General features: G+C 35.0%; 1 protein-coding gene across 2 annotated transcripts in view; it reads left to right on the top strand.

The window, feature by feature from the left end:
* PPP4R4 (protein phosphatase 4 regulatory subunit 4) overlaps positions 1-18,878 on the top strand; it is a 76,155-nt gene that overhangs the window by 29,746 nt on the left and 27,531 nt on the right. For both annotated transcript variants that reach the window (XM_086750249.1, XM_086750247.1), the window contains exons 4-9: positions 3,698-3,845; positions 4,524-4,597; positions 7,344-7,450; positions 9,151-9,258; positions 14,160-14,281; positions 16,831-16,953. In XM_086750249.1, coding sequence (XP_086606375.1) covers positions 3,698-3,845; positions 4,524-4,597; positions 7,344-7,450; positions 9,151-9,258; positions 14,160-14,281; positions 16,831-16,953 — 682 coding nt within the window. The remainder of the gene's footprint in view (positions 1-3,697; positions 3,846-4,523; positions 4,598-7,343; positions 7,451-9,150; positions 9,259-14,159; positions 14,282-16,830; positions 16,954-18,878) is intronic.

Genomic DNA, 18,878 nt, shown 5'->3' with positions numbered 1-18,878 from the left:
AAACTTAAGTTAATGGGCTGAAGGCAGAGGTAAAAGAGTGAAGTATAATAAGGTCAGTCTAAATCTAAGTGTTGCTTTCAGGTTTAAGCTTTATAAATTAAAGCTTTCTGGAATATATATAAGTTAAATTTCTTTCTGTGGCTATATTCTTATAAATGGTGCTCTGTTTTCTAATATTTATTTAATCTGTAGTAGAAGAACAGTTCTGTTGTACCCTTGTTCACTGCACTTTTAAGTGCAAAACAGTGTCTGGTGTCATTAGGCACTTGACTTTTTTTTTTTTTTTCCCTCTTATTATTATTTTTATTGGAGGGATAGTCCTGACCATTAAATGCAAACTGTTATAGTCTATAAAGGCGTAATTGAACTTGACTGCGATTAGTGTCTTGCAAAGGTAGTCTGACATTGCAGGGAAATAAACTGACTTCAATTACTGCACTTGGTTTCACTTCTGTAGATTGGGAAAAATAATTGGTGAATTCAAATTTGCACATGAAAATGAGTTGTATAGTAGTTTCAGAGTGCTATTTATCTGGAAGTATTGTGACTGTATGACTGGGTAAGGAAACAACTAGGCTTATTTAGCATACTTGCAGAAACCCAAATGCAAAAATAAATACTGTTTTTATTAGAGCTAAGGATAAAACAGCTACAGGAAGAAACAAATGCAAGGAATGTTCTGGCTGGATACATTACAAATTTTTATTTCACTTGTGAGAAATTGATAAACCTATTTACTTTTATAAATAAATATAGAAATGGATATATGCAAATTGCTTCTAATTCTTTAAAACCTAATTACATTAAAATTGTGTGAAAGATGGTTTATATGTTTAACATAAGTGTTTTAGGTCTGAGATGAGTGAAATCAAACATACAATATGTCAATAAATATGCCAGATCTAAGTAATGATTAAATTTGATGTCAGTATTTTGGTTATGCTAATAAAATAAATATGTTGTATATCATTTAGATGTTAACGTAGAAATGAGATTATGAATTTAAAAAAAAAAATTCTGCAGTTAAAATGAAGGGTCACCCTTGTATGGGTTCTTTTGCATAGGGATCCCCACTCTCTGGATTTCTGCGTGCACCTCCTCATGAACCTTGGAAGTCATTGAAATGCAGATTTAGGGAAAGCTTAGACATTCTTCTCACCACTTCTTGTGCACGAAGTGGTTCCTTTCAAATGATGTTAGCAGTATAGCTAAAGCTTGATGTTAGCAAGCCTTATTTGATGGTGTCTGATTAGTTCCAAACTCCTTTTCACAGTTGCTGTGAATATATATATCAGTCTGCCCTTGAAAACTTTTTATTTTTCCCAGTTGATTTTATAGTTTAATAAGAGGTGGGGTGATTTTTACCTTGTCTTATACATAACATTGATTTTAAGGTGTCTTTGAGCTTCTGTAATCCCCATTATTTCTGTGTCTTTCTAGTCCTAAATGAAGATTGCTGTCCTATCAAGCCAGTTACTAAAACGATTGACTATGTTTCTGCTTGCAGCATTCTTTCAAGAGAATTCTGTTGCTGCAGAACATGACGTGCATTAAACTAGAGGGGAATTTTCTGTTTTCCCATTAATAGAATAAGCCAGGCTTTCTAAATTTTGCAAGTTTTGATGCCTGAGTTTAACTTGTAGACATTAGGCTAGTTCAAGAACATGCTAATACTCTTAAATTCCATTAAATACAGTTGTCTGCTTAAGATAGACGGGAAAAGCTTTTTCCTCCACAGTGAGAGCCTGTGGAGGATCCATGTATAGAAAAATACATTACTTTCTAAGTAAACAAATTTGTCTTACGTAAATTTAACTCCCTCAACTTGAGATCAGTGAAACTGGAATGAGAAGGGGAGACCCGTAGGTTTCCATAGGTGGATCTGTAGGGTTCTGGGTGCAAACATCAGTGCAGGCAGGTGTGTAAGCGATCTGGAAATTTACGTTTCAGTGTCTCCCGAGGTCCATGAGGAGGCACATCCAGAGAATGTGTTCTCACACATGATTATCCAGAGTTGTGTGGATCTGTGAAGGAGACTATTTGGAAACTGTTTGATGGTAAGTAACCCTGTTTGCACTGCATACAAAGTGAATATGTACCTGAAATTGAAATCAGCTCCATTACGTTCTGGTCTGCAGTGGAGTCCTAGCATCCACAGTGTGTATAGGGTTCTTCTGATTATTTTTGGGATGTTTTTTTGAAGAAGTGTAAGCCAGAATCCCAGAACAGTATGCACAGGTATTCTGGTCTTGACTGTGGCTGTTGTAATAATGATGGAGGAAGAAGGACAGAGACAGGCTGTGAAAATAACAAGAGGGTGGTTTCCATGGCTGTTGAATGCAAATATTTTATTACACTGGATTGGTAAATTGTGCAGTAGAGTTTCTTTTTTTTCATTTGGGAGAGCAGGGTCACAATGAATGCTTTTACAAATATTCGTGGCTGTAAACTGAGACAGCTATTGAGAGATAAGTAAAGGTTATCTTTGAAAATAGGTAAACTAAAAATTACACATTTGTACACACAAACTGGCGGACATTTGTGTAATGAAAACTTGTTTTACTTTGATGTAAGCAAAGTGTACTAAATAATTTCTCAGATATTCTCTGTAAACTGTATTTTCTCAGCAAAATTCCTCTGCTATATCATACTTAGTTACATAATGGATAATTTCTTAGTCTAGTTAAGGCTGATTAAAAAAAAATAAAATATCAGCTTATCATTGCTTTTTGTTATATGATCTGGGAAAACACTGTTCATGTCAAGCACTTCAAAAAAAAAAAGAAAAAAAAACCCAGAAAAACAAAACTACGTATATAAAGTGTTAAATAGGAACTATGGGCGTTAAACTCCTACTGAGTTTGGAATCACTTGTAAAATAAGTGTAATGTTGTACTAGTAGAATAATGCACTTTATTTTCTCCTGAGATAGAGAGATATGTTTAGAGAAGTAAACAAATTGAATGTTCATCTAGCTGATAGATATCTACATACTTACAGTGATTGCTATGTCATAGATTGTATCCTGCAAGCTCTTTGGTGTGTGCATATATCTGAAATTTAAATTTTCTTTTTGTTTAATTAAAAAAAAAGTAATATTGCATTCCCATATTATCTTTGTTCAACTTCGATGCTTTTAAAGACAGCCTAATTAATTATTTTCTTATATATATAATATAGTTTATAATACTAGTAAATGCTGAGTTACCTAGATAAATATTCTAGTACACCTTGCTTTATTCATAAGACTATATATGTATATATTTTCATTTGTTTCCTTGTCAGTTGGCAAGGGATGAAATTTAAATTGCCTTCTGCTGTTTTACTATCTGTCACTGGATGAATGAAATATTTCATCTTAATTCCTGTGCATAAACAGCAGAAGTGCAGTTGTTGGCTGGTCTGGTTTTACCTCTCATTTTGTAAAGCAGAAAAATCCACACATATGAATTGATGAAACTGGCAGTCACAAAAATAATTGTAATTAACTTTGTTTTTCTTAAAAGGTTCATGCTGTAAGAGATTTTAATATCTCCAAGTAATTGCTGTTAAAGACAGAGAAAATAATTTTACAGCCAATTTTGTAGTTTACCCAGGTTGTTGCATATTCACTTTTGAAAGTGAAATAAAGATTTGAATGTTCTTTCAGTACATTTCTGCCTCATGCTCTAAATTGGTATAATTTGTAATTATACAGGAGGTGCTGCATGTTGCAGGAGTGGAAATGCAGTTAACAGCTGCTGTTTCATTTTTGACTGTTCTGCAAGAGGAGTCGGTGTCCATTCATACGTACTCCCACTCCTTCCTGCACATCATTCTCCAGAACCTGGAACACAGAGACACAGGTCAGGGCTGTACAACTACGCTGGTGACCGATTACTTCTTTGTTTTGTTTCCTTAGCAGCTGTGCCATACTATGTGAAGCAGTGAGTGCAATCACTGTGACTTTGTATCTAGACTTGTTTGGATGAAAATATTTTTACATGCTGACCACTTACATACTGATATTTTAATGTGATTCTGATTGAAGCAAACAGAAATGCTTTGTCTGAAGGACTAAATCCCTAAGTTGTTACTGAATCTGAGCTTCTACTGAAGTTCCAGAATTCTGTGGCTGAGAAAGCAGAGGGAGGATGGTTGATGTTTCCTTTGTGATGATTAGTTTTTCTTAACAACTTTGAGACTATTTTTAGGATACAACGGGAAGGAAAATGGCCTCTTGTAAAACTAGAAAGTTTCAGTGAGCATGAGAAAAGAACATGCTTCTAATTGAGGGAATCAAGGCAAAAAGGATCATTATTCTTTTTGTACAGGAATTGAAAAGGTAAAAGAAATAGGGACAGAATTTGATTGTCACCTGTCCTACTTCTTAGTTTGAAGTCTTGAATGTTAATTTAGTGGATTTTAGATACATAGCTCCTTGAAGAGGTGCGCGTAAAAAGTAAATAATTTTGTAATACTTGTGTGTTCTGTTATACTCATTGTATGTACAATATAACATATAACTCATTTATTTCTGACAGGTGTCAGCAATGCATGGCTAGAAACTCTTCTTGCTGTAATAGAAGCTTTACCGAAAGAAACTATCAGACATGAGGTAATAATAATCCTCCACTTATGCTAACAACAAATTAATAATATTTTGTAAGACTATATTTTCCTGCAAGACTCATTCACTTCAGTAAGATTTGTGGAAGTTCTATGCCTGTGAAAATGGTAATGCTTGTGGAACATACAGTAAGAAGAGGAATGTGTTAAAAGGCAAGACAGGAAAGTCACCCTAAAAAATGTTAGTGTTCTTACCAAATAAAGAGTATTTACTGTAACACTTCCACTGCAATTAGTATTGTCAGTAACATGTTTTCACGTATCCTATTTTGGTTTACAGGGTAGTGTCACATACTGTGTCTTCATGAAGAAACTACCTTTTGTTTGCTACTGGACTAGAATTCCAATTTCTGCTAAATCGGACTGAATGCTAGAGATTAATTTCATTGCATATTTTCGTTGTACTTGATGTACCAAAAAAGCTAATGCCCTGCAAACACTCTTAATTTTTCACTGTGTAGCTCAAGAAAGAGGGAGGAAATCTGTCACTTAGTCATAATGTCATTCCCCTTTACTCAGATAACTTATTCAATTTTGTTTTGAGTATTCATATTTCATTGTTAAATTAAAAACCTTTAAAACAGGCATATTTTACTGAGTTTATAATTTAAAAAAAATAGAGATTTAAATATATGACAGTTTGTGTAGTATAAAAATACTCATTAAAATTAGTGGGTAATTGAAATCCAGCACTTAAAAAAATAAGCTTTTAAAGGGTGAAAAGTTAGGTTTGGGAAAAAAAGAGTAATTACTCTATTAACCTCCAAAATCTAATTGTAATGTAATTTTAAATATGCTGTTTAAAGATGATGAAGTTTCTCCCCTGATTTGTCTCTGGGAACACATTTGTACATGTCCTAGTTTAATCCTGCTCAGGACAGAGCTACACAGTCTCTCACTCGCTCCCCCCACCCTCCAGTGGGATGGGGAGGAGAATTGGTAAGGAAAAGAGGGCAAAACTCATGGGTTGCAATGGAAAAGAAAAAAAAATAATTTAAGAAAACAGAAAAAAAAAAAAACCCCAGAGATGGAAAACAATTACAGTACAATAGCTCACAGCAAATCCCAATGCCCACCTTCCTCCCAACTAGCAGGAACCTCCCCTTAGCATCCTCCTCACTGATACAATGAGCATGTTGTCACAGGGTATGGAAGAACCCTTTGGCCAATTTGGGTAAACTATCCCAGCTGGTGGCCAAATTTTGCTGTAAGAAGTAAATTAATTTTCACTGGGATGAATGGAGGCTGTGCAAGCTGCGTTGAAAATTAGTAACCTATCCCAGCTGAGTGCCCCAGCCATAGAGGCCACCAGCTCCAGTCCCTCTCCCAGCTCAGGTAAAAGTTAACTCTATCCTACCCAGAACCAGGACAGTAAGTTTCCAGAAAAATTTGTTTTGGGAAGATCACAACTGATAAAGCAGTGTTGATTCAGCAGCTATACGGAAACCTGAGTCTGAGAAGCAGCCTTCCGTATTACTTGAAGGATCTTTGTATCAGAAAACTTGGAATATTCTAGTTGTTATTTCTTTTTTGTAAGTAAAAATCATAGGACAATCATAGATTCCAAGGACGTAAGGAAAGGTGTGTGTGTCAGACCAAAGGTCAGCCTAACCCAGTATCCTTCCAGTCTCTGGCAATGGTCACATCATGGGAGAGACTGTGTCTAGGTCAGTAGTTGGAGTTAGTATTACTAGACATGGTGTGTTAGCTGTCATAGTTCAAAGACCAAATAAGTAATACACAGTTTTGTAGATAACTAATGACACGTTTCTTTATGCAGTGTTATAGTTAGAAGCATATCGTGTATACTAATTCTAGTCTGGGTGATCTGTTTTTCCTTACATTGGTAAGACTGTCTTATCTCAAAAATTCAGCTGGTAAGAGGAGAAAAATGCTTTTAGAATATTGTTGGACTTTGCTGCCCTGTAGGTCATCCTTTTATGTAGCTCTGCAAAAGAGCTTTGAGTGAGGAACTGTGACAGACCACAGGTGATACCTCTCTGTAATGTTCCTCTTGGCCTGGCAGGTGGATTTCTAGGTAAAAAAAATGGTATATCTAAATATAGGGTTCTGCAGGCCTTTCTTAGTTTGGTTCTGGCACCATAGAGGTCATCCAGCAAATGAGAGCAGAACTCCAGTAAAGATGCAGGCTTTCTGCATCTATATGGAAATGAAACTTTGTCCCTACAGATACTTCTTCCCCGAAGTAAGTATAATCGAGACGCATTATTGCCTCAAAACTTTACATCAAAAGTGGTGTTTCCTGGGAAAACTTACGAGAAAGGAAAAGGAAGTCTCTCTGAGGTCCTTTCTCTGCATATTTTTTTTTTTTATTGTGCAAGAACATATTTAATGACTCTTGTGAAAATTACCAGCTAATAGCTATAAATATCCATATACAGCTTAGTCTCAAAATAAAGACACAAGTAGGCAGATGTAAAACTGTGGCTGTGATATGAATCATGAACTGCTATTTGGGCCAAGATATGGGTTTAATATGGTATAATTAGCACTGAATATTAAATGGCGGGCTTCCAGTAGACTGTTAATGTACATAGACATTATTATTGTTAGTACTCATTAATTCCATGAAAGGACTACATGACATTTGGGATATGATTTTCTAGGTTTGGTGGGGTTTTTTTTGTTTGTTTTTTTTTGTTTGTTTTTTTTTTTTTTAGGAAGAGGGATACCTTATTTACTCCTCACATTTCTTCCTTTTTTCTTTCATATAGATCCTGAATCCACTTGTTTCCAAAGCACAGCTTTCTCAAACACTTCAGTCCCGCTTAGTTAGTTGTAAAATAATGGGAAAATTAGCTAACAAGTTTGAAGCTCATATGTAAGTAAACTGTACATATATATTCATTCATATATATATATATATATCCATATATATTCATAGTATATACCAGTATTTCTTTCCTAGTGGGCAAAAATTACTACAAGGAAAGTAGACTTAGGGACATGGATTATTAGTGGACTTAGCAGTGTTAGGTTAACAGTTGAACTCAATTCTTAAAGGTCTTTTTCAACCTAATGATGATATGATTTTATGAAATCTTTACCTTAAAAATCTGTAGGGTTCTAGCAGAATCACAATTCCTTTTATTTATGTTACTTTTTAATGAAAATAAAGTGAATTTACACATCACTTAGAATCTTAAGAGAAGTTATTATAGTGTTAGCCATAATAAGTTCAAATAATCATACCTTATTTTGTTGAGTTTCTTTAATATAATTCCTTGTTCTTTAGAAAAAGGAATCCTCTCATTTTGGTGAACAGACAGTAGCACCATTTCTGTACAGAAGCTACATGTTAAGAAGTTGGCTGAGAATTTTCTGGGACATACTCATCCTCTGGTAGAGGGCTCTGAGGGCAGTTCAGAATACTGAAAAGAGACCTGGATCCACAGGTTTAGAATGTGGCAGGCTGAGAATGATTCATGACACACTCTCATTCCCTTGAGAAGCAGTCATGGTATAGGTATATATATCTTCACATTCTTCTTCAGAATGGCACCATTTATCTTCATAAAATTTATTCTTTAATTGAAAAACTTTCTTTTGTATTTCACGTGACTCCCCGGTTATTTTATAGCATATTGAAAAAGTCTCGAGCTTGGAATAGAACATTAGTTTTTCTACCCTCTGTTCCAACAGCTAGTTAAAAACAAGTATTTTCTGGAAGTAGTACCTCCTTCAGAGTATTATAAAATGCCAAACTCTCAAGACTTTCTACAATTTTTGAAACTTGAGGCCAAATTTTGCTGTAAGAAGTAAATTAATTTTCACTGGGATGAGTGGAGGCTGTGCAAACTGGTCTGAAAATTTGCTTGTCTGCGACTTGGTATTGTTTCTCTTCAGTTCTTCAACAACATAAGGATTTGGGTAGAGATATTTTATGAATACTCATGACAGTATCTTGCACAGTGGAAGGAAACACAGTGGCTGATTCTGCCAAGTTGTAGTATGTGTTTTTACTAAATAGTGTTCAAAATACTTATTTTGTCTCTGCTGTTGTTTAACATGAATACTTGGGTCTACTTGCCTAAAGGCATTGCACTACTGAAGCTTTTAATCTTAAATTCTTCTACTTTCTTCCCAAGTATATCTTTGGTGATATATGCATAGAAAATAGAAGGTGTTAGAGACATTTCATTGCAATTTGCACTTCCACTTATATAATTCTTTGTGTTCTTACAGTGGCTGTTCAGAAATTGTACTGAAGGTGGTTATTAAATGAGGACAACATCTCTAAGCCTGCCTGCTATTTTTGTAGTTTAAAAAAAAAGATGAAATATGAGGAAATTATAATGACTGTAAATAATCTTTTTTCTGATTCTTTTTAGCACATATTTGTGTCTCATGTACAGTATTCTTTTATAATTGCGAATTCTCAGAAAAATAATTTACTGTATGTAATATATTAGTTTTTTAAAAATTACCATTAGACGTAATATATGGGCAAAATTTGAGTACTACAGAATGGATTTTATCTATTCTTGTTCTGTATATTAATAAAAATGTTCACATTTTTAGTATTAAAAGAGAGATTATTCCATTGGTAAAATCACTGTGCCAGGATGTGGAACATGAAGTTAGAACTTGCATTTGTCGGCAACTAGAACATATAGCTCAAGGAATAGGGTGAGTACAATTTGCGTAACTGCTTCTAAACTCAAAATATTTCTCCAAAATATTTAATGTAACCTAAAAACTCCTTTTAAGATTTCTAACCTAATTCATGCTTACTCAATAAAGAATTTGGAGTGTACAGATGTGTTCCTAGCAAACAGCTGTTGGCAGTTGGCTCTCTTCCATTTTCAGATTTTTGTTGCTTTCTGATAGTAAAGTTGCTGAACCATGAGTTCATGTACAGCTTCTGGAAATAATTCCAATTATCCATTGATGTCATTGGCTTATTTAAAAATGGGAGAGGATTATGTCAAATCTTAGCAGTTTCTAATAATTACTGTGCATTTTTTTTTGTGAAAGGATACTAAATGTGTTTTTTAAGCAAATTTCAGTTCACTATCAGCTTTTACTCTAAGCTTGAAGACCCTCAATATTGCACATAAAGCAATAGAAAAAGTCTGGAACTTTTATTTTAATAAATAGCACATGTTAATTACTCACACAGGATTGGTCTGTGAGTGAAAAAATATTTTAAAATTCCAGGTCTATCCGCCTATTATTGTGTCAGGAAGACAAGAAAGCAATAACTTCTCTTAAAGACTTGAAGGAAATTATCAAGTAAGGTTCCCTGTCCTGTGTTACACAGCGGGGATAGATTAGATCTTAAGAGTCCCTCTGGCTTTTAGAATTGTGAATTTATGAGAAAATTCGAGGATGATGCTGAAACTGAAATATAATTTGAAACATATGGTAAATGTGCACTTCAGTTTGTTAGTACTGATGTTTGTGGAAAAGATGCCATTTTTTAAAACAGAGAGTCATGCTGTGGTTTAGATTTGGAGTTATTTAAAAAAAAACAAACAAAAACAAACCACCAGAAGTTCCTGAAGCAATGCGATTTACCTCTCAGCCATGGAATACTGGAGGAGTGTATGTTCAAGCAGATATAGGGAATGAATATTCATAGCAAGAAATAAGCATTACTGCCATGTACTTAATTTAACTCTGTTTTGGTAAGGTCATGCAGGATAGTAATTTCTAGATTCCTAGATAAACATCTCTATATCACATACAAAATAATTCCATGTATGTGCTTTAGGCACCTCTTCTGTGAGGCCCCTGCCATGCAAATGTTCAGAGGATGTGAATCACGTTAAAGCACAATATTACTCAGCTCAATAAAGTTACTCATTTGGTTTTTTACTTTCTTTCGTTATAACAAAATGTAGGTTAGTATAGTAAATAATTTTAACATTTTTCATATTGAATGGCTTTGAATTTAAAAGAACTTCTGATTACAGAAAAGAAAGGTAGTATTTGTCAATATTGTTGATATTTGTAAAACTAGAAATTTAACATTGATTTTACTAAACTGAATTACTGAATAATTTGAGCTTGCATTTATTTTTACTGTATGCATGTATCTCATGTATCTTAAAATTGAATTCTGTTAAATGAGAGATTAAAGATGAGTGAAAGAGAGGATTCTGTTTATCTTCAAGCAGTGACAAGTTGGTGTTTTTTTTTTCCATAACTATAGATTTTTGAAGGGAGGGATGGTCTAACGATCATACTAATTTGAAGATTTTTGATGCCATCAAAATGGAAATACACAGAAACATATTTGCAAAGCATTTTTTTTCTTTTTTTTTTTTTTTTTTGTTTTCTTTCTCCCCTGCCCCCCCGATTTCTGGGTCTTGATTTAGGATATAGTCCTACTGTTCTCTCCCCTGACCCTGTCTAGGCTGTGTGTTCTTGCCTATCTCAATCACCTTCCTTCCTCTTTTCTCATTTCTTATTTCCCAATTCCATGAGATTTTTTGCTGTCTTATTTGAGATACTGTCTGCATTTCCATGGATTCCTCTAACCTTCTCAGCTAACCTCTGTTGTAGTCAAGAGCTGAGAAGTAAACATGTGAATTTGGCTTTGAAAATGATTTATAACATGTAATAGAGCAAAATGGGCTGGAGCACCTCTCCTATGAGGACAGGCTGAGAGAGTTGGGGCTGTTCAGCCTGGAGAAGAGGAGGCTCTAGGGAGACCTTATAGCAGCCTTCCAGTTCCTAAAGGGGCCTTACAGGAAAGATGGGGAGAAACTCTTTAGCACAGCCTGTTGTGATAGGATGAGAGGTAATGGCTTTAAAATAGGAGGAGGTGGATTTAGACTGGACATAAGGTAAAAATGAGGCTGGTGGAACACTGGCACAGGGTGCCCAGAGAGGTGGTAGATGCCCCAACCCTGGAAACATTCAAGGCCAGGTTGGAGAGGGCTCGAAGCAACCTGATCTGGTTGGAGCTGTCCCTGCTCCTTGCAGGGGGGTTGGACCAGATGACCTTTAAAGGTCCCTTCCAACCCTAACCATTCTGTGATTCTATGAAAATATTTTTTAAAAAAGTATTATAAGTATGCTATTCTGACTAAAATAACTCATATCTAGGTTATACATATAGTTAGAAAATATTCCCTTGATATATTACCAAAATATTTTTTATGTTTTAAGAATGTACAACTGCACAAATTTCCTTTGTGGCTCAGTCTGTTGAGAAACAGAAAATGGGTTGGGTGGTACTCTTTAGAGAGCACTCACAGATTGTGTGAATCTTTTGTGAATTTGCTTTCAGCAGTTTTATTTTACATTTAAGATAGGTATATGTACAGCCAGATGTTAAAATAATGACTAAATGTGTGCATTTGTGTCGTTTTCCTCAACTCTTCCTCCAAATGCTCTTTAAGTTCAACATATACTACGCAGTGTGAAAGAAGAGGCAAAACTGTTGTTTTCATTTATAACAAGGTGACTGTTTTATACTAATGAATGACCATTTTGGAAAGGAAATAAAAGTTTTTTCATTCTGTTTAGTGTTTTTAAAATGAAATAAATTGCATTTATTATACCTGGGTGCTGATTAAGAAGTCTTAAAACAGAATAGGTGTCATGCAGTGGCAAATTACAGTACTGCTGGCAATTTATCCAGCCTCAGAACAGTGATTTAAAAGGGCTGAATAAATAGTTATCAATTAGTCGTCTATTCTGTATATTTTTCTTTAATTCTTTTCTCCTCAACTTTTATTTTTAGCTTTAATGTATCCATATACACTGAGCTCTCCCTGAGGTTTTTGCCTAGTCCCATCCCAATGATTTAGATGCTTTAATCTCATAAGAAATGGTGAACAGTTGGTATTTTTGGTATGTAAACTATTGCCGTATTTCATGTTGAGGATGAATAGGTAGTAGGGAAATAAAGACAAATAAACAGAAATAAGCACACTTCAACAGGTAAATGTTGAAGGCTTAATGTGACAACAGTCCCAATGCTTATTTTTACTATTTAGTGATGTTACCACTAAATGATATAATGTCATTTTCTCATAATTTTATACGAATGATTAATCATCTGTTTGGAAGAATGCTGTTAAGCTACATCTTGATTTGCTGGTAACAATAATAAACTCTGTAAGGTGCAAATCACTTTGATGCTGATTATAAACGTTTGAAAGCATTATTGTTCATGTTGATTTGAAAAAGGGACAGCTGTTACTTGTTTAGTCTGATTGGAAGGGGTGTTTTGCACATTTTTATTTCAGTAAAAATCTGGAATCCTGGAGGTTGTGACTAGTTCTGTATTAAAAACTCTGACTGAAATGACAGAGTCTAAACTCTTTGTACACTGTTGCTCAAAGTGTCAAACATAGTTTTGATTTTGTCGTCTTGGTTAATGCTCACATAGTGTGGTTTTATCAGAGTGTTGCCCTGCAGTTTTATGTTTTGGGCAGTATAAGCATTGAGAGACAGATCTCTATTAGAAATTGCTGAGGTTCCATTCTTGAGACGTGGTGCTTAGAACAGCTTTCACTAATTGACGAGCAGACCAAGAACTTGTCCTTGAGAACAGGACAAAGTGTGCTTCTTTACTCAAATCTAGACAAATTCAAACACTAGAAATCTTGATTACTATAAATAAAAAAATCAACATGACAGAAAAAAAGAAGTGGAAACACTAGGTGTGTCTTCCCAGTTCTTATTGATAAGAGGGCTGCAGAAAAGATCTTTCTAATCTCTTAAAGCAGTCAAGAGTCAGTTATACACTGGGACATGGGAAATTATGCTGGTTGGTAACATCTACAGAAGCTATACTTTTACTCCGAGAAGCTAATTTCTTTTCATCTTATGCAAGTCACCTTACTGTGCAAATGTTTCTCCATCAAGAGTATTTCACTCCTCCTTAGTCTCCTCTCTGATTGAACTCTGGTTTCTAAGTCAGTCCCTAATACAGCATTCTGCTGTTGATGTATAGATTCCAGTTGTCAGGACTGTCACACATGCAGATAGTGCTAGTGATGACAGAGGCAAGAAGAGACAAGCAGAACCCTTTCTTTACTACTTTAAAACAAGCCTGAAAGCCAGTGTCTGGACTACTTGGGAAACCATGTTTTCTCTGAGCAGTATTTGCTTACCCTCTGTAAAGAAGGCTCATCTTTGAAGCATAAGATTTCCAGACACTGCAATCCAACATGACTCATATTTAATAATTTTTAGCTTTGGATCATCACATTGAGCAGTGTCTGTGTATTTGATCGAAGAGTTTTCTTAGTGACATAGTGATGTAGCTGGACTCCTTTGAGTTTTTTCAGACTGCGTTTTCTCTGATTTATTTTGAGCTAATTTGAGTGCTTTTTTTAGTGATGAAGTTTGCATTTTAAACTTGCATGTTTCTTTATCTGACAAAGAAAAAAGTCCTGAGATTGACTGGAGGTTTTTATTTAATTTTTATTTCCTTACAACTTTGTCAATTTTTCCTTCTTGACTACCCAAAAAATATCTCAATGAGTACTTCAAGAAAGAATTCGATTTTGCTGTAGCAATATTGTTTCATTATATGTTTTCTCTTGACTGCTTGCCTCGCTTTGCAGGACAGAACTAACAAAAACTGTGGTGCTTCCTGAGTTAGTAGAACTGGCAAGAGATGAGGGCAGCAGTGTACGCCTTGCAGCTTTTGAGACATTAGTGAATCTGCTTGATATGTTTGATGCAGGTAAGAATTTAATTTAGACTTACTAGTCCAATTCTTAATGCTTTAGTGCATCTTATAAATGTCTTTAAATGCTTTTTCTTCTATCTGCATTCTTCAGGCATTTCTGATTTTATTTTGTTTATTGTTTTATCTTTTATATATTTCATGTCTTGCAGTGCTTTATACATAGTAAGTTTTAAGGAAGTTGTCCATGAAATCAGTTTTCTTATTCCGGGTTTCTAAAGTAATGTGGCTAAATGAAATTAGTAAAATTGCTGTATAAATGATAGGAATATTATGTTGTTAGTTTTTACTTAATACTAGCAATACACAGAATACAAAATGTTAGCTCAACAGATGCCACTGCTTGTGCTTTTTTTTGCTGTTAACTAGCTTTTGTCTCTTAACTGAAGTAGAGCTAGTCCTAACTACACACTTCTGAGCTGAAGAACCCAGACTGGGGCAATGATAGGATATTTGTGTGTGTATCAGTAAACCTTGCAGATTTTAACATCCAGTATTATGTGTCAAATACATTTGTAAATTTTGGAGCAGAATATTATTTCTTAATGTCCCATAAACTGCAGTGCGCACAATTTATCGATTTTAGAGATACTAAGCATAATCAATTACTATTGAAATATCTTTAAACTTGTGGCTATATGGCACTGAAAGCTTTCTTCTTTGCAATGACAAAATGTGTGTATTTTATAAAGCTTTTCTGTATTTAAAACAAAAAATGCAAATGCTTGTATTTTCCTCAGTGCTTTATATTTTTCCTATGAGCAACATGCATATTTCATGCTTCTCCACACGTAGGGATGAGTGTCTGTGTCTTTGTGTGAGGAAGGAGAAATCCTCTGTTATATCCAGTTCTTTTGGCATAGTGATGGTGGGTTACCTACATGCATGGATCTTGGGTTCTCATCATAGGTTCAGTTAAACACTGATTGGGGCAAGCTTTAAGGAGAGCTACTGTGACTGCTGCAGCATAGGGGAATGTTCTGGATAACTGCTGGGCCTTGTCTTCCAATCAACTGCTCTGCTTAGATTTTATCAGAGGGATGTAGAAGACAATATAACAGCCTGCTTTTCTGGCTCTGTATCTGCTGTTTTTGTTTGTGTTTGTTTGTTTGTTTGTTTTCACAACTGGAAATGTACAAAGCAGCAAAGTACATGATAGGTCATTGCTATAGTATATATATAAAAAATATTTTTTGTTGTTGATCACTACTCAATATTTGCCACTTTAGTCTTTATACTGTCTTTTTCCAAACTCTGCAGTTGTTTATCTTCATTAGCAAGTCTGTATTATGCACCACATTTCTCACTCCCACTCCCATCTTACTGACTCTACTACTTCTTCCTGATACATAAGCGAGGAGCAAATATTTACTGTACAGGAGCTTGGTGAGGAATTAGTAAAATACATGATTGCATATAAGCCATATGGAGGAGTATGTAAAGCACTAAGATAGTTTCGGTGAGAATACCATAAATGGACTTTTTAGCAGTTAGTGTGATAGTAGGTTATTCTTCAAATTATTGAGCCTTTGCATTGATGCTGTCAAGTTTGTGCTTCTCTGCACTTCCCAGTCTTCACTCTTTCCCACCTCCACCAATTGCTGTAACTACAGCTTTTAGCTATTGAAAATAGCTTAAAGAAAGCAATCAGGGATTATTTACAGGTTTATAAGAAATGTATTTCTAGAAATTTAGTTTGTGTATCTTTTAATTTTGTGGCTGAACTAGAAAATTAACATTTTGAATGAGATGACCCAGAATGATATGCTAGAATTTTTTTTCCCACAATATAAAAATATTTCTTCAGGCGAACTTAAGTATTTCCTTGAGCCATTATTATTTGCTGAACTTTGATGTTGATCTACCATTAAAAAATCCTAGTGGCTTTAAAACTTGGACATTTTAAAATACAATGGTTTTATTTAAAACAAGTCAAAACACATCCATTTCTTTGAACATTGACTCCTTTTTTTTTTTTTTTTTTTTTATAAGGAGGCAGAGTGCTTGGATTTGACTTGAATTTCCAAATTGTTTTATTTCTTTCCTAATCCCTTGATTATTTTGTGACTTTATTGTGTACCAAAAGATTTCCAACCTATTTTTCTCAGTAGGTTGAAAAAATTCACTTCCAGATTTTTCTTTTTGCTGTTGTGGTCATGTTTGATCTTGATCTCCCTGTATTCCTACTGTTGTAGGAAGTCTTATTGTAGAAGTATTGCAGTATGCTTCCTCTCCTTATATTCTTGGTGAATGGAGAAGTTAGTGACTGTTCATTTATTCTCTGTCTCATCCTTTACTGGAGGATGCCTTTTCCCTAAAAACAAACCAACTAAACAGGTAAGATGTTAAAATTTAGAACCTGTTTTATAGTAGTATGTTTGTTATTCTCTATACCTCTTGTTTTCTACCTCCAGTAAGCGCCTGCCAAAAACACTCTTGAGCAAGTTAAATTATATTTTTCTTAATGTATTACGGAAGTCCACTCTCTGTGCTCTTTTTTAGATGTTGACATATGGCTAACTTTAAAAATGTCTTTTGTTTTTCAGATGATAGGAGTCAAACTGTGCTCCCCTTAGTGAAGTCATTCTGTGAAAAATCCTTCAAAGCAGATGAATCTATCCTAGTTTCTTTATCTTTCCATTTAGGGAAACTGTGTAATGGATTATATGGTATGATTTAATATTCTTTTTAAAAAATCTTTTACATGAGGATTTTGTGAATTTCCTCTTTGGGTGCCCATCTGTTTGTTGGGGTTTTTATGTTTCGACAGGGACAGAGTTTTTGCTTAGAAAGAGTCAGATATGGAAACACGGTGTTTGTGTTTATTGATTTGATTCATTTATTTTGATTCCTTCTTGGGTATTTTGAAGCTTGTGAGATGGATGACTGTATTTTTGAAACTCAAAACCTTTGAAAACACAGTATGATGTTAACGGTGTGTGCTTGCTTCTGTGCTTGATATGCTTTTTGAGGCACAGTACAGAGTGTGGCCCAAAAGGAACTTCAGGGGAGAAAGGAGACCTAATGGCATGTGGGTTCCCAGCTGCAACTGAGGCCATATCAATACCCATAATTGTGTGGTTTTCACTTGAACACAGCAGATCTTTTCTTGATCATTCTGCTCACCGTATAGCCTCTACATAGAGCTTATCTGGGGAGGGACAGCAGAGAATAATGGGTTTACTTTATATTGAATTTCCCCTTAGACTCTTAAACCCTTTGGTCTTTCTTACAGATCTTTAAAGTGATCCTTTATGATTGTGTTAGAGGCTACCAAAGCGACCGTTGCTCACTGCAAATAACTCGAAAGGGCTGTTCCACAGTGCCAAACTGTTATTTACAGGAGCAGAGCTAGGACAGTCCATCCTGTTTTTGTCATGTCTTCCTAGTCTTCCTTTCTCTAGGTTAAATGACTTTAATTGCTGATCACTCTTCACCTTTGATCTCTGTCTGGCAAGTTCATGTTTTTCTTGAAGTGTTGCGCATTAAGAGAGCTGAACAAAGTGACAGGTTTACTTCATGTGTCTTGCAAGCTTTATTGCTGTTTACTTTTTTCAGTATGAAAAACTACCTCCTCCCCCGCTTTTTTTTTTTCCAACAGTTTGCAATAGTTTGGCATTATTTGTTCAAGTGCAGCCTATGGAGATTTTTTCTTTTTAAATAAATCTGGCAGCCAGTTAATCTTTCTCTTTTCTGGCCTTGTCCAGGTGATGCGGATCTGGCTAAGCATGGTACCTGCCTTAATGGAATAGTCTAAAGTTTTAAGACCATATGTCCAGTTTCTGAAGATAATATTAAACATTATCTTCTGAAGAATAAGCAGGCTTCCTCCTAAGTTGATGTTATCAGAATTTTTAATAAGCGAAGTCTCTAATCCAACGTCTAAAAAACCAATTAAATACTGAATAGTACCAGCACTAGGATAGGAGTCATGTCAGTGAGCCCTGGGTAACTTTCTCTTAACTGGTGTTCCGAGCAGTTTTGCAGCATCTTTGTAGTTTTTCATCTCTCTTTCCTGATCCCTTATTTTGCTTGTGAATAACATGAGCTTTACTGTGTGTTCTGTGTTCACAAGTTCTGTTATCCAGTACTAGAAGGAAATCGAATCAGTGTGACAAGTTTTGCTTTTGCCATGTTGGCTGCTACTAGTTTTCTTGATTTGCAAGTAGATTATTTAAATTTTTGTTCTGTTCTTTCCAAAAACGTGAAAATAGTCTGACTGATCTGTAATTATATGACTTGTCCTTCCTCTCTCCAGCTACTAAATACCAGTATCACTTCAACCCTTTTCCATTCTGATATCTCACTTACTTAAAATTTCAGCAGCTGCTACTTTAAATACTTTTCAGTACTGGAATGAAGCACATCTGACCCTGCACATTTTGGAAAACTCTCATGTTTAAGTATTCACTGACCTGTTCCTCCTCTACTTAAAGACTGAATCTTTAAAGCTGTTACAATTGTTCTGAACCTGATGATACCAGTGGAATTTGAGAAAGAAAATAAAAGCATTTCAACCTTCTTGGTACCAATGGCTGGTAGCTTTCTTCTCTCTCTTGATAGAAAACTGGGCCTTTTCTTGATTGTTCTCTTG

The sequence above is a fragment of the Chlamydotis macqueenii genome, chromosome 5 (assembly GCF_036417535.1).
Source record: "Chlamydotis macqueenii isolate bChlMac1 chromosome 5, bChlMac1.mat, whole genome shotgun sequence".
In the NCBI taxonomy this organism is placed as follows: domain Eukaryota; kingdom Metazoa; phylum Chordata; class Aves; order Otidiformes; family Otididae; genus Chlamydotis; species Chlamydotis macqueenii.
The sequence above is the reverse complement of the archived record's forward strand: the minus strand, read 5'-3'. Positions and strand labels throughout refer to the sequence as shown.